At 37.6% G+C, this 16193-nt stretch overlaps 1 protein-coding gene across 3 annotated transcripts in view; it reads left to right on the forward strand.

Moving 5' to 3' along the window:
* PRKDC (protein kinase, DNA-activated, catalytic subunit) overlaps positions 1–16193 on the forward strand; it is a 213285-nt gene that overhangs the window by 74576 nt on the left and 122516 nt on the right. For all 3 annotated transcript variants that reach the window (XM_045455381.1, XM_045455382.1, XM_045455383.1), the window contains 6 exons: positions 345–500; positions 1311–1514; positions 8724–8909; positions 9285–9383; positions 10462–10629; positions 13971–14098. In XM_045455381.1, the coding sequence (XP_045311337.1) occupies positions 345–500; positions 1311–1514; positions 8724–8909; positions 9285–9383; positions 10462–10629; positions 13971–14098 (941 nt within the window). The remainder of the gene's footprint in view (positions 1–344; positions 501–1310; positions 1515–8723; positions 8910–9284; positions 9384–10461; positions 10630–13970; positions 14099–16193) is intronic.

Consider the following 16193-nt stretch of genomic DNA (forward strand, 5'->3'; position numbering starts at 1 on the left):
TGTATGGGATATGCTGAAATGGGAATTACATAATGACTTGTTCCAGACGTGCTGACTTAGAGTACAGATATACAAATTTATAAGTGTAAAATGAAAATAAGGACATGTATATTTCCCACAGCCTTCTGAAGAACTTTGGAGACTGCTATTGTGCCCTGTGGCTAGGCAATATAAATGAAAAAATATAACATGCAAAGCAAAGTTGAGTGAAAATTTTCCTGACAATTAGAAGGTAGTTGTCACTGTTAATGACCATGGATATTTTTAATTAATGAAAGGTGTGAAATTGTGTGTTTTTATAAAATATCTTAGTGCTGGATGTTTTAGTATTGACTTTATTTTAGTCTGCAGATCAGTATTCTGTTGGCACAAAACTTCTTTCCCTGGTTTATAAAAGCATTGCACCTGGGGACGAACGACAGTGCCTTCCTTCACTAGACCCCAGTTGTAAGCGACTAGCCAGCGGACTTCTGGAGTTGGCCTTTGCTTTTGGAGTACAGGTAGGAACAGCAGCTGCACGCTGTGCTATCCTGCTGATGGAAATATATAGCTCATTCGTAACATGTTTCTAAAAACAGGAATTTAGTTGGAATTTAGTTAAGTTCTTAGCTCCATAAGTACTTTAATAGATTTACATGATATGACTTACTTTCTAAAAGGTTTTTTAGATAAAAGAAATAGGATAAGATTCTTCTTAAACTGGGGTTTTGTCTATCCCACTTTGTTTCCAAAAAGACTTTAGAGGGCAGAGAACATTTTGTGTCTATAAAGTCCTTAGTGATCTTCAGATGGCTGATTTGGGAGCACCCCCAGAGGATAATTCCAGAGGCACCACAGAAAGATATCTTCATGGCTTTTTGAACCATATAGGGCTGGCCTCAAACAGTCTCTGCTGTAGCTGAGGTCTGTTGACCAGTCCTACGTGTTCATTCCTTCCAATCTGTCCTCCCTTCTCCCGTAGCAGAAAGCTCTTCTTTGCCCCTTTGTTCACTTAATGTCAACAAGTTACGTATTTAAATCGTCTAAAAGTACTCTTACTATCCTGTCTCCTCAAAGAAACAACAAGATTCTCTGGGAATTTGGGGGAAACATGAGTCAGGGAAGATTTCTTTCCCAAAATGAAACCTAGAAAGTACAGGGTCATTGAAATGCATATAATTCAGACTTGAACCTAGACCTTCAAATATGAGGTTCTCTTTAGACCTTACCGTGTGATTTTCCACTCTCAAAGTTAGCAGCTTCCCAGGAGTCTTTCTATAGCAGGTAAGATACATACTCTTATCATCGTACCTTTCCTTGCTTCTTCACAGTGCGAGCACCTTGTGCATCTTCTCCTGGATACAGCAGTGTTGTCTCTGCCACCCTCAGGAGTGTCCCAGAGAAACATGGCCAGCTTCTGTCACGGGGAGTATTTTTATAGCTTGTTCTCAGAGACAGTCAACACTGAATTGTTGAAAAATCTAGATCTTGCAGTATTGGAACTCCTGAAATCGTCTGTGGATAATCCCAAAATGGTAACGAAATTTTTATTTTTTATTTTTATTATTTTTACTATTTTTTCTTGTAGCAAGAATTACCATCAAACTCCACACATTGGTCCAGAGACCCTTGTGGTGTTAGCTAAAGACGTGCTCCTGTAGCACACTACCTGCACTTGTGAGTTCTTTGTGGAATTTTTATTTAAATGAAGTATATTTTCTTATATAATGCTTATAAAAAGATTGCCATGTTCTTGAAAAATGTCATTAGAACAAAACAGGATCTCTTCCTGGAAGGTTTAAAACTTTTGCCAGTGTTTGAAAACAAAATCAAAGGGAAGAAAACACAGCTTTTATGAACAGTTAATAATGTTAAATGGATGTTGAAACGTGGATTATTGTTTCTAATCTCTCATTCCCCCAGAATTTCTAGGCCTAATATTACAAGGCACAGCTATGTAGGATGTTGACTTTTGTGAAGAAATGGCGTTGGAGCTCCTAAGCCCGTCGTGAGGCCTGAGCCCGCCTTTGTGTTTGCACCAGCTGCCAGTTGGTCCTGTACATTCAGTCTCCTTTCTATAGTTACGGTCCTTTCACAGGTTGGCACAGAGAGCCATCATTTCCTGTGTGATCCTACTGTAGCCCACTAGGCCCCCTCACATTGAACCTTGGAGCTCAGTGTTTAGTATATGTTGACTTTGGTTTGTTAAACTTGTAAAATTTTTAAATTTAACCCAGTCTGTAGACAGTCAGGAACTGGGAACTATTGGGAATGGCCATTTTAAGGGAGAGTACATAATTTCCTATTGAATTAAGCTTTTATTCCAAACAGTGTTTGTCTGTTGTAGGAGAGTACTTTGTGTCAGATTGTACTAGGTATTTATGTTTTTTAAAGTTAGAAATGAACTTTTAATAAGTAGAACATTTTGATCTCCGAAGCTATTGAGGCTTCTGGTGAAGGTGATGGATAAAAGCCATACACATTTATCTCCACTTCCTCCTCAGCTCCCTCTAAAGTGACAGAAATGGGTTTGTGGCTTTTTTTTTTTTAAACACAGTCTTAAAAGACACAGATTAAAGGAGAAAAGAGAAGAGAGACAACACTTTGGAAGCTATTTCTAGCAAAAGGGCAAGTCGTAACAGACTTTGGGATCCAAGAAAGCTGCAGTATGACATAGCAGTGGGGAGACAGACAGCTGATCTGTGCTGTAGAGCCTAGGCTTTCTTGGGTCTGGCAATAGAGTCCCAGGCCTCCAGAGTACCAAGAGCAGGATGTGAAGGAGAGGCCAAAGAGGGGAGGACTGTGTGAAATGTAGCTGTCCCCTGCCCCCCTGCCAGGTTACCTGGCCTTGCCTTGTCCTCAGGGGATTGATCCTTCCCCACTTGAGGACACTCGGGGCAGCCAGATTTCTACAAGGGATAGGTATCTCTGTGCTGGGGCACCCTAGGCAGAGCTGAGTGGAGGATGTCTTTTTTGTTGTTTATTAGGGAAAGACCTGTAATTAATTAAGAGTAGAGTCATGTTCTGTATGTAACACCAGTATTAGAGTAATGAGGTAAAGTTTGAAATACTTGGCACCATACGAAAAACATTTTATTATTCCACAAGTGAAAACTCTGTTTTGTATTTTAATCTCTCAAGTTTAATGTCAGTTCTCGAACTCTTCTGACCTTTGTCTCCCACTAGTATTTTTTTTTTTTTTAACATTCACTTATTTTTGAAAGAGAGAGAAAGGACAAACAGGGAGGGGCAGAGGGAGAGGGAGACAGAGGATCCGAAGCAGGCTCCTTGCTGGCAGTGGAGAGCCCAATGTGGGGCTTGAACTCATGAACCGCAATATCATGACTTGAGCCAAAGTTGGATGCTTAACTGACTGAGCCACCCAGGTGCCCCTCCCACTAGTATTTTTGAACAACCAAAATGTTTCTGGTGTGTGCTGATGTTTTGTATTTTGCTCATTTTTCTGTTGGGGTGAACCTTCTTACTAGTTTTTAAGGGGTTTTTGAATATTAAGGATAGTATACCTATTCGCAAAAGTCCTTTTTCCTACTGGCCATTAATCTTTCAATCTTACTTGGAGTGTTTGTTCTCTACAGAAGTATTTAATTTATTACAATTAAATTTATTAATCTTCTTTTCTGAAAAGCACCAGTCTGTTCTGTGTATCTTTGAGTTCTATTTTGTAGATTCCACGTATAAGTGATGTCTTTTTTTTTTTCTATCTTTTTTTTAATCTTTTTTTTTTTTAATCATTTTTTTTTTATCTTTCTCTGTAGGACCTATTTCACTTAGCGTAATGTCATCAGGGTCCACCCCATGTTGTGACAATTGGCAGAATTTTCTTTTTTTTAGTGGCTGAATAATATTCCATTGTATATGTATATGCCACATCTTCTTTATTCATCTGTTGATGGACACTTAGATTGTGTCCATGTCTTTGGCTATTGTACATAATGCTGCACTGAACATGGGGGTGCAGATATGTTTTCTAGGTTGTGGTTTCCTTTTCTTCAGATGTATACCCAGAAGTAGAATTGCTGAATCAAATCATACTTCTATTTTTAATTTTTGGAGGGACTGTCACACTGTATTCCATAGCAGCTGCACCAGTTTGCATTCCCAACAACAGTGCACAAGAGTTTTTCTTCATATCCTCGCCAACACTTTTGTCTTTTTGATGCTAGCTGTTCTTACAGGGATGAGATGATATTTCATTTACATTTTCGTGGTGATTTTGATGCTGAGCACCTTTTCATATACCTTTTGACTATCTGTCTTGTTTGGAGAAATGTCTAATTCAGTTCCTCTGCCCATTTTTAAATCAGATTGTTTAATTTTTTGCTGTTTAGTTGTAGGAATCCTTCATGTATTTTGGATATTAACCCTTATCAGATGCATGATTTACAGGTATTTCCTCCCATTTTGTAGCTTGCCTTTTCATTTTGTTGATGATTTCTTTTGTGTGCAGAAGCTTTATAGTTTGAATGTAGTTCCACTTGTTTATTTTTGCTATTGTTGCCTTTGCTTTTCATGTCAGATCCAAAAAAAATCATTGCCAAGACCAAAGTCAAATAGCTTATGCCCTAAATTTTCTTCCAGGAATTTTATGGCTTCATATCTTAAGTTCACGTCTTTAACACATTTTGTCTTGATTTTTATGTATGGTGTAAAGTATGTGGCAAGTTTCATTCTTTTACATGTTGCTGTTTAGTTTTCCCATCACCATTTATTGAAGAGAGTATCCTTTTTCCATTGTATCTTCTTAGCTCCTTTGTCGGTCATCATCGTATGGCTCCTTGCACATGTTCGTTTCTGGCCTCTCTGTTCTGTTCCATTGACCTATGTTTTTATGCCAATACTGTACTGTTTTGATTACAGCATAATGCCTCCAGCACTGTTGTTCTTTCTCAAGATTGCTTTGGTTATTCAGGGTCTTTTATGCTTCCATACAAATGTTAGGATTGTTTTATTTTTGTGAAAAATGCCATTGGAATTTTGATAGGGATTGTATTGAGTCTGTAGATTGCTTTGAATGGTATCAACATTTTATCAATATTATTTTATTCCATGAGCATGAATATCCTTCCATGTATTTGTATCTTCAGTTTTTTTTAATGTGTTCTAGTTTTCATCGTATAGGTTTTCAACGTCCTTGGTTAAATTTATTCCTAGGTATTTTATTGTTTTAGTAAATGCTTATATATTCATTTTTGAGAGACAGAGCACATGTGTGCATCTGCAGGTGGGAGAGGGGAAGACAGGGGGAGAGAGAATCCCAAGCAGGCTTTGCATTGTCAGTGCAGAGCCCAACACGGGGCTCGATCTTGTAAACCATGAGATCGTGACGTGAGCTGAAATCAAGAGTCAGACTCTTAATGGACTGAGCCACCCAGGCACCCCAAGGTATTTTATTCTTTGTGATGCAATTGTAAATGGGATTGTTTTCTAAATTTCACTTTCTGATAGTTGGTTATTAGTGTATAGAAACGCAGCAGATTTTTGTATATTGGTTTTGTATCCTATAACTCTACTAAATTTGTTGAGTAGTTTTAACAGGTTTTTTGGTGGAGTCTTTAGGGTTTCCTATATATAGTATCATGCCATCTGCAAATAGACATAGTATTACTACTTCCTTTCTGTTTTTGATGCCTTTTATTCCATTTTCTTGTCTGATAGCTGTGGGTAGGACTTCCAGTACTGTGGTGAATAAAAGTGAGAGTAGACATCTTTTCTTGTTCCTGATTGTAGGGAAAAAGCTCTTCAGTTTTTCACTATTGAGTATGATGTCAGCTGTACATTTGTCATATATGGTCTTTATTATGTTGAAGCATGTTCTCTCTGTACCCAATTTGTTGAGTTTTTAAAAAATTTTTTTTAGTGTTTTTATTTATTTTTGAGAGAGAGAGAGAGAGAGAGCGCACACATGAGCTGGGGAGGGACAGAGAGAGGGGGAGACACAGAATCCGAAGCAGGCTCCAGGCTCTGAGCCGTCAGCATAGACCCCGACACAGGGCTTGAACTCACAAGCCATGAGATCATGACCTGAGCTGAAATCAGACTCTTAACTGACTGAGCCACCCAGGTGCCCCCAATTTGTTGAGTTTTAATCATGAGTAGTTGTTGAATTTTATCAAATGTTTTTTCTGCATCTATTAAGATGAGTATATGCTTTTCATTATTTTGTTAATGTAGCTTATCACACCAATTGATTTGTGGATGTTGAACATCCTGGCATCCCTGAAATAAACCCCGCTTGATCATGGTATATGATCCTTTTAAAGTATCGTTGAATTTGATTTGCTGATATTTTGTTAAGGAATTTTACATCTATGTTCATCAGGGATACTTTCCTGTAATTTTCTTTTCTTGTAGTTTCCTTATCTGGTTTTGGTACCAGGGTCATGCTGGCCTCAAAGAATAAGTATGGAAGTGTTGTCTTATCTTCTAGCTTTTTTAGAAGAGTTCGAGAAGGATTGCTGTTAGTTCCTCCTTAAATGTTTGGTAGAATATACCAGTAAAGCCATTCCGCTCTAGACATTTGTTTGTTGGGAGGTTTTTGATTATTAATCCTACCTCCTTACTATTAATTGGTTTGTTCAGATTATCTTCCCATGATTCAATCCTGGAAAGTTGTATGTTTCTAGGGTATCCATTTCTTCTAGGTTGTCCCATTTGTTGGTGATTGTTCATAGTGGTCTCTTATGATGCTTTGTATATCTTTGGTGTAGGAATACCTTCTTGAAACAAGGAAGTTGAGTGAAAACCTCCTTGAAGTCTGAATTTTGAGGCTATTAGCTCTTTCCCCCCAGTTTGGCTCCCAGAATATGGTCAATTAGGTATATACCTTCAGGCAGGGTATCAGAATATTTTGACAAGCCTAAGAGAAAATAAAGATTAAGTATCATCATTGCCCAGCCAGATCAACCTACAGAGATCTTTACTGCCAGTGAACCCTGCCCACTGCACAGTACCTGTGGTCAGTTCCTCAATATGTGTCGACAGCCAAGGAGCACCAGCCTTTGAGGAAATGGATTTTAAAAGGGAGAAGCAACTAAAAAGCCACTTGACACAGAGACTATTCAGTGAGATAGAAATGTAAAGAGAAAAGAACCTCAGAAAGATGAAAGGAGACAGTGCATTGACAAAATAAGAATCGGTACTGAAAAGAACACCATACAAAAAAAACTTTTGGGAATTAAGCATAGGCATCAGAAATTAAAAATGAAATGGGTTTGGAAGATAAAATTTAGGAACTCTCAGAGAGAATAACGTAAAAAGGCAAAACAGAAAATAGTAGAGAGAATGTTGGGATCCATTGATAAGGTGTAACACCAGGACCTCCACCCCAGAGGGAAGACAGGCCCAAGGAAAGTCCTTTATGCATAACACAGCTCAGGAGAATGTGCCCAAATTGAAGGCCTTGAGTCTCCAGATGGGAAAGGGCCATTGAATATCCAGCACAGCGTATGAAAGCAGCTCCACATGGACTAAATTTCTTGAAAATTCAGAACCCAGGGGTTCACCACGAGAAAAGATTCTAAAAAGTTTCTGCAGGAGACAACCTGATTACATTTAAAGGGATCAAGAGATCAGATGCCGTTTGTCTTTCCAACTGCAAAGAGGACACTGGAAGACTGTAAGCCAAATTTCTTTCACAACTCAGCGAAGAAGATTCCAACCTGGAGTTCTGGCCTGGAATCTGGCCAAACCATCAGTCATATGTGAGAGTTGAATGCAGATGTTTCAGATGTGCCAGATCTCAAAGGAATCTTCTCTCCCCTGCACTCTCATCAGTCAGTCAAGAAAGAGGAAGATGTTGGATCTGGGAAGTTGGCTCAAACACAGAGAAGGGGACCAGTCTCCTGGAGGATGCTGAGGTGACACCCAAAGAACAGTGACCTTAGGCATTCCAGAGTGGGAGCTGTGCTGCCACTGAGATGGAGCTGATAGACTTCTTGTTGTGTGTAGATGTCTTGAGGAGGTTTCATTAATTTGGGAGAATTTGATGACAAATAATGATAGGCACATTGAAAACCGGAAAGAAAGCAGGGAAATATTAACTTCAGGGAGATCAAAATGTTGTGCAAAATGTTTACATTGTCGTAATGATAAGAATATTGAATAGTAATCTAACCAAAATTAGGATGTCACTATTGGAAAGGTGGTGGGACAGGAAATGTGTGCGTGCAAGCCTGTTGTGTATGCTTCTGTGCATGTGCGTATGCAACAGAAGAGCGCTAATTCTTCCTCTCATCGAGAATGTCCCCAGCTAAGAAAACAAGAGACAGGATGAGCATGATTTCATAAAGGAGACCACCTGATGCTTTTGTGGGAAAATTTACATGTTAAGTTGCTCTTCTCAAATCTGAGGAGTTGTGAAATAAACAGCTGTTATAGAAATAGTATCTTGGGGCGCCTGTGTGGCTCAGTTGGTTACGCGTCCGACTTCGGCTCAGGTCACGATCTCACGGTCGGTGAGTTCGAGCCCCACGTCGGGCTCTGGGCTAATGGTTCGGAGCCTGGAGCCTGCTTCCGATTCTGTGTCTCCCTCTCTCTCTGCCCCTCCCCTGTTCATGCTCTGTCTCTCTCTGTCTCAAAAATAAATAAACGTTAAAAAAAAAAAATTAAAAAGAAATAGTATCTTTATTTCCCAAGAATAGCTTTGAACCGAAAGTAAATTTTGTTCTATACCTGCCAGTCTTGATGTTGAGGATTTTTCTTCAAGCACCATGTGCTTGTTTCAGGTGAGCGCCATTTTGAATGGTATGTTAGATCAGAGCTTCAGGGATCGAGCCAGCCAGAAACACCAAGGACTGAAACTTACGAGTACAATTCTGCATAACTGGAAGAAGTGGGACTCGTGGTGGGCCAAAGATTCTGCTCCTGAAAGTAAAACGGCAGTGCTGACCTTACTGGCAAAAATTTTGCAGGTATCTTGAGAAACCTATTAAAAATGCAGTTGTTTTGGAATCTCTAAGTTGTATCTTTAAAAATTTGATGGAGGTTTCTTAAGAGCTCATTGGTTTGATAAATAAAAAGTATTTTTATTGGATAGTTGCTGATTACATTTTATACTTTTTCCCTTTCTGATACTTTATCTTATACGTTATCTTTTCAGTGTTTTTGCATATGTCATCTTGCCAGATAGATTCAAAATATTTCGGGATAAGAATTGTTAAAATATTATTGAAGCCCAAGAACAAATTTATAGGTTATTTCTGAAGTTAAAAAACTTGGAAAACGTGTCAAAAGAAATTAGAGGCATAATATAGAAATGTATCATGTTTTTATTTACCCTCCTTTAGATTGATTCATCTTTTAATACAAATCACAGTGCATTCCCTGAAGTTTTTACAACATATGCTAGTCTACTTGGTGATTCAAAGTTGGGTTTACATTTAAAGGTAAGTGGTGAAAAAGATTTTTCTTTTAGATTACATTCTCCATTATTTTCGCATTTTATACTTTTGCATATCTGTGATATTTTCTGTTTTTTATTATGGCAAATTTCAAACATACTCAAAAGCAGAGAATAACCCCTACATACCGGTCATTCAGCCTCAATAGCCATCTGTCTATGGCCATCTCTCTTCAACTATGCAGTCACTCCCATCCTTGAAGGAAACCCCTGGTACCATTTTATCTGATCTGTGCATACTTTTGTATGTCTCTAAAAGATAAATGTAATCACAATGAGCTTACCATACTTAGAAAAATTAACATTTATCTTTGCATATGTATGATTTAAATTGGCTTGAGAATTGCTGTATTAGCAAATGACAGAATTTAAACTATTACTCAATTATTTTTCTATTAATAAATATATCTTGGTAATTTTTAGGGTCAAAAACTTAATACTATAATTTTGAAGTCCTGTAATAATTAGATTTTATGCTCTAATAAAATGTGGCCTTAATGAAAGCCATCTTTTTACTAGGTCATGAAGATGTTTCTTTGGAATTTTCTGTTTCATGATTAATCAAATTTCTCATTTCTCAATATGAGAGTCTGAGAACTTACTTTCCACACAAGGGAGATAGAAAACAGCATCTAGTTTCTTCTAGTTTCTTTTACTTTTATTATGAAGTTCTGAATTAGTCCTGTGAAGGAATACTTATAAATTACCCCATAGGTGTTCGGGATGTACTTTCCACACCAAACTTTTCCAGTTTGTCTCTACTAGAGTCTATATTTGTAGAAGGAAAAATCACACACAGAGTCATATACAGTATCCTGTTTAATTACACATTAATTAAATTAACATTGGCCTGAGTTGGCCCACTGGCCTCTAGAGTAGAAGCTGAGATACAGCATCGCCTTCAAGTTGGTCTTCAGTGTAATCTAGAAGGTATTCTGAAGTCATTCATTGAATCCACACAGTGCTTTATTTGCAAAACCTTTAGAAAGCAGTAATTTTATTTATTCTGTAGGATTCGTAAGCACCAACTGGTGCAGTTTCATATGTCTGCGTTGTTCCCACAGGGTCAAGCTGTAATTCTTCTTCCATTCTTTACCAATCTTACTGGAAGCAGTCTTGAGGACCTTAAGCATGTTCTGGAAAAGCTTATTGTTTCTAATTTCCCCATGAAGTCTGAAGAATTTCCCCCAGGAACTCTGCGTTACAATAATTATGTAGATTGCATGAAAAAGGTTAGTTTTTAGTAGTACTAAGTAAAATTAAAACAATGCTTTTCTGTTACATTTCTTGATGAAAAGAAGTGAAATATTCTGAGTCAGAGAAGTATTCTAACTGTAAGAATTCAGTTCAGTTCATTTTGAAAGCTGGGTAGCTGTGGAAGCAGGTGCATATCCAAATCTTTCAGAATTCACCCTCCTCGCATTTTAATTTGAAATATTTTATGCAGAAAAATATTGTGAGGTATTTTATGCATAATATATACTTTTAGAAAAATAATGCCAAAGAGCTAAGAAATGGAATATTACCAATATGGTTCAATTTCTAAAATTTAATTAAGTAATGATTATTTGAAAATTTAATTAGTTAGTGATTATCACCTATATTATTTAATGTACAGCTGAAGGTCTCTAAAATATCAGTGGCTTAAACAAGGTGGTGGATTATTTGTTTCTCCTGTATAGTACTAGATTGTTGTTTTTTTCAGCAACTAGATACAGGTTTCCCTTGCTATCCAAAAGTAGAGCATTTCTGTGAAACCTTTTATAAGCCTGAATGGCATAAAGCAAAGAAGCATTTGCCATTAACTTATATGGAAATTTTTTGAGCATTCCTAGACCCAAAAAATATCGTCTCTTAGGTGCTTCTCATACCAAAGGACACATCTTGCGTAGAATAAATTGAGATAAAGCACAGATGCTCACAGCTCACAGACACAGTTACTTCACAGCTATGGCAGTTTGATGCTGACTGAGATGCTAGCATAGGTCTTGGGGAAAGAGCTTGGTGGTGCTGCTCTCGTTACTCAGGGTATATGCTGCCTGTATAACAGCTTACTGCAAAACAAATGCAGAATGCTATTTTTGCTTTTTTTTTTTTTGTCGTAAAAGCAAAAATCCTCTGGATTTCTTCAGTTAGTGAAAATAGGTTCTAATATAGGTCTTTCATGAGAGCAAGGTGGTATATCGCATACTTTTGAAAGGCAGATGATATGGGTACTTGACTGGAACTTGGATTCAACCCATAAAAAATTAAGAGAATGACCATTGGAGGGTGGATAGTGGTCTGCCATACTTGTGATGGATTGAGCCCTGGGCTAATGTCTGAATACTCAAAAATGATGAAGATATTATCTTAGAGTAAAAGAAGGAAGAAACTGAAAGAAACAGATGATTCAAATACACTAATGCTAAGGTCGAGATAAACGTAGGGTATAGGTGTGGCAGATTATATTTTCCAAAGATGACTGTACCAATATATTTTGTCCCACATGTTCTTTTTACGGTGTGACTCTTCCATTGAGAGACAAAGTCTAATTTTCCCCTGTGGATATGGGTTGGCCTTGAAGACTCACTTAGAACAAAACAAACAAAAATGCAGTAGAAGTGTTGCTATGTGACTTCCAAGGCTAGTCACAAAAGGCTTAATACTTTTCTCTTGACTCTGTCTTTCTTGGATTTCTTATTTGTGGGACCCATCACCATCCTGTAAGGAAGCAAAGTAACTACATGGAAAGGCTATTTTACAAACACCATCCATCCACCCAGATGGGTCTGTTTTATATAATTTTCCCCAAACATACAGAAAAATGAAAAGAACAGTCAAGCATCTGTATAACCATCTTTTGTCATTTTGTCATACTTGCTTTATCTGTATATGTATGCATGTGGTATGTTAGTTACTGAAATATTTGCAGGTTAGTTTCAGATATCAAGATACTTCACCCCTAAATACCTCAGCATACATGTTCTAAGAATAATAATAATAAGGCACAATAATGTTTTTATACCTAAGAAAATTAGCCCTCCTCTGACACTATGTGTTATGTAGTGGGTATTCACATTTCTTTAAATGTCCCCATGTTTAGCTGTTTTTTTCAAACCAGTACCTAATTAATGATTGCATCAAATTGTCATGTCTCTAATATCTTTTAATCTAGAACTAGTTCACCCCATCCCTTTTATTTTTCCATGACATTGTGTTTTTGGAGGAAACTTCCAGATCTTCTCTTGAATACTTCTCTTGGATGTTGTCCCCTGTTTGATTGTTTCCATGAGATGTTCTTTAACTTGTCCACCATCCCCTGTATTTCCTCTGAACTAGAAGTTAGGCTTAATCTGTGGTCATGAGATTCAGGCTAATCTTTTTGGCAACAGTAGCGTATCAGGAGGCAAATACTGTCATTGTCCCACTGGTAGTGGCCTCAAATCTGGAGGCCTGGTTAAAGTGGTGACTGCCTCATCTCTCTTGAATGGTGCATTTCTGCAGTTAGCAGATCATTGATGTAGTGATACCATCTAAGTATCCTGTTCCCAAGCGGTCTGTTACCTAATGATTATTGCATCCATATTACTTTCTCTTAATGTAAATGCTCTAATATAAATATAAGTGCAGTCACTAAACGTTTGAAGAAAACTTCCAGCCTAAAAAGATGTAAACCAACAGGAAGAAGGAACTCAGAGGGAATTGAGTCAACAAAGGGAGATGGGAGATGAGAACATATAAAAGAAACTGTAAGAGTAACCTCAGAGAGGAGAGAAGGTATTGTGTCCATGAACTAGAACAAGTAAGTGCTCTTGGAAATTAAATATATAAAAGCAAAATTAAAAAAAAAAAAACAACTTTGCAAAACAGAAGATAAAATTGAGGACATTTCCCAGAAAGTAGAACAAACGGATGTCAAGATGGAAAATGGGAGAGTAGAGATGAGAACATTGGGTGAGTAGCTAGAACAGCTGCTGTGCGGGGCGCCTGGGTGGCGCAGTCGGTTAAGCATCCGACTTCAGCCAGGTCACGATCTCGCGGTCTGTGAGTTCGAGCCCCACGTCGGGCTCTGGGCTGATGGCTCAGAGCCTGGAGCCTGTTTCTGATTCTGTGTCTCCCTCTCTCTCTGCCCCTCCCCCGTTCATGCTCTGTCTCTCTCTGTCCCAAAAATAAATAAACATGGAAAAAAAAAATTAAAAAAAAAAAAAAAAAAAAAGAACAGCTGCTGTGCGATGAAGGTCATGTGGAAAAGACACAGGTCTCCAAACTGAAAAAGCCCCAGAGTACCTGGAATGGTGAAGACAAAGTCCTCAGTGAAGGCACATCATCGTGGAGTTTCAGAATCTGGGTTCAGATCTTTAGAAGATCCTGACCGCTCGAAGAGGGAAACATATCTGCAAAACCTTAAAAGGATCAAAACTCAAATATTTAGCAAACATTTATTATGTGCCAGGTATTCGTTATAGCAGCAGAAATGGTGGAAGTATTAGCATTTGTTAATTCTCTGTGAAAGCCTGTTTTAATTTTGTTAGAACTGTTCAAAACAAAAATAAAAACCCAAGGAAATTATTATTATTGTTGTTTCTTCTAGTTCCTAGATGCATTGGAATTATCTCAAAGTCCTATATTGTTGCAGTTAATGACTGAAATTCTTTGTCGGGAACAGCAACATGTTATGGAAGAATTATTTCAATCTACTTTCAAAAAGATTGCTGGAAAGTAAGTCATAGTATTCTAGTCTGGGACCCCAGGAACCATATACATTTTATTTCTTTGGGAAATTATCTTCTCTGTTCCAATAAAAGGTTGAGTGGCAATTGCAGTCAACTCTTACAACTAAATTTTATTTTGTTTTTCTTGGAGGAAAAAAGAACTTATTGTGAGAATTTTAAGCACAATCAAAACTAAAGGGTAAGACTGTAACTGAGCATCCAAATCAAACACACTCCAGCATTTTCCGGCCTCATCACCCCTGTTTTAGCCTCTTTTCTCTTGTGCTGTAGTTATTGTAACAAAGCAGATCCCTGATGTCATTTCACCTCTAATAACTTCTGCATGTATATTTAAAATTATACTGTTATTCTTGGGTTGCTATATGGTACTGTTATCAACGGAGAAAAATTATCAGTGATTCTGTTTTTAGATTTCTCCAGTTGTCTTAAATGCTCTGGACTGTTGGATTATCTTTTTACATGGCATTTCACTGTTGTATCTCAGTCTGTCTCCATCTAGAACAGTCCCCTACCCTCTTATTTTTTTGTTGTTGTTAAAGAAACCTGGACACTTGGCCTACACGTTAGTTACATCCTCGATTTACCTGATTTCTGTCTGTGTTCTTTTCATTTGACTCGTTCCTCTAACCCCGGTTTCCTGTAAGTGGAAAGTTAGGTCTAAAAGCTTAGTTAGATTCAGGTTCAAGTTTTGGCAAGATTACTTAATAGTGGATGCTCTGTATTTCGTGTTCGTGGCATTTGGCACATGGTGTGAAGTGGTCTTAATTTTAACGATGCTAAGATTAGTCAGTTATGTTTGGCGTGGGCTTTTCCTGAGGTTCTAGCATCCTTTATGATAGTTGCCCTAAATCATTTATTTTATCAGGAGTTGCAAATGGTCATTTAAAAAATCCTTTTATTTCTTCTAAATTTAAGAGCTAGAATTATGTTGTAATGAACTTGCCTTTATTACTAGGACTATTTGGTTACCCAAATACAGTTTTAGTGTTGTAGGAAATCACAGTGGACAAAATGGAACAAATTTGATCATTAATTTTTTAATTAATTTTTAAAGTTAGGGCTTAACGCTGTGGCTCATTCTAATTGTGGCCAGTGAGTCTTTTTAAAAAAAATTTTTTTGGGGGTGCCTGGGTGGCGCAGTCGGTTAAGCTTCCGACTTCAGCCAGGTCACGATCTTGCGGTCCGTGAGTTTGAGCCCTGCGTCGGGCTCTGGGCTGATGGCTCAGAGCCTGGAGCCTGTTTCCGATTCTGTGTCTCCCTCTCTCTCTGCCCCTCCCCCGTTCATGCTCTGTCTCTCTCTGTCTCAAAAATAAATAAACGTTAAAAAAAAAAAAATTTAAAAAAAAAATTTTTTTAACGTTTGTTTATTTCTGAGACACAGAGATAGCGTGAACAGGGGAGGGGCAGAGAGAGAGAGAGAGGGAGACACAGAATCTGAAGCAGGCTCCAGGCTCTGAGCTGTCAGCACAGAGCCCGATGCAGGGCTTGAACTCATGAACCGCAAGATCATGACCTGAAATGAAGTCGGACCCTTAACTGACTGAACCACCCAGGTGCCCTGTTTTGTTTTGTTTTGTTTTGTTTTGTTTTGTTTTTTTATCAACATTATTTATATTGATTTGTAAACATCCATGGTATTTTATCTTACTGAGTTGTATTTTACATATCATAAAATTCACCTATTTTAAGTATAGAATTCAGTGATTTTTAGTAACTTTGCTGAGTGGTACAGCCATCACTATAGAATAATTTCATCCTCTTGATAACATCCTATATTAACTCACATTCCCATTCCCAGCCCCAGGCAATCACTAATCTACTTTCAGTCTTTATAACTTTGCCTTTTCTGGACATTTCATATAAATAGAATCATAGAATATGTGATCTCTTACGTCTGGCTTTTTTTTTCTAGCAAGTTTTTGAGGTTCATGATGTAGCGTGAATCAATAATTCATTCCTTTTTATTGACATTTTAAAAAACCATAATTAACCAACTATAGAACATTCTATACAATGGGAGAATACACATTCTTTTGAGCACATATGGAAGCCATAAAACAAGTCTTAATAAATTTAAAAGG

The sequence above is a fragment of the Leopardus geoffroyi genome, chromosome C3, assembly GCF_018350155.1.
Source record: "Leopardus geoffroyi isolate Oge1 chromosome C3, O.geoffroyi_Oge1_pat1.0, whole genome shotgun sequence".
In the NCBI taxonomy this organism is placed as follows: Eukaryota; Metazoa; Chordata; class Mammalia; order Carnivora; family Felidae; genus Leopardus; species Leopardus geoffroyi.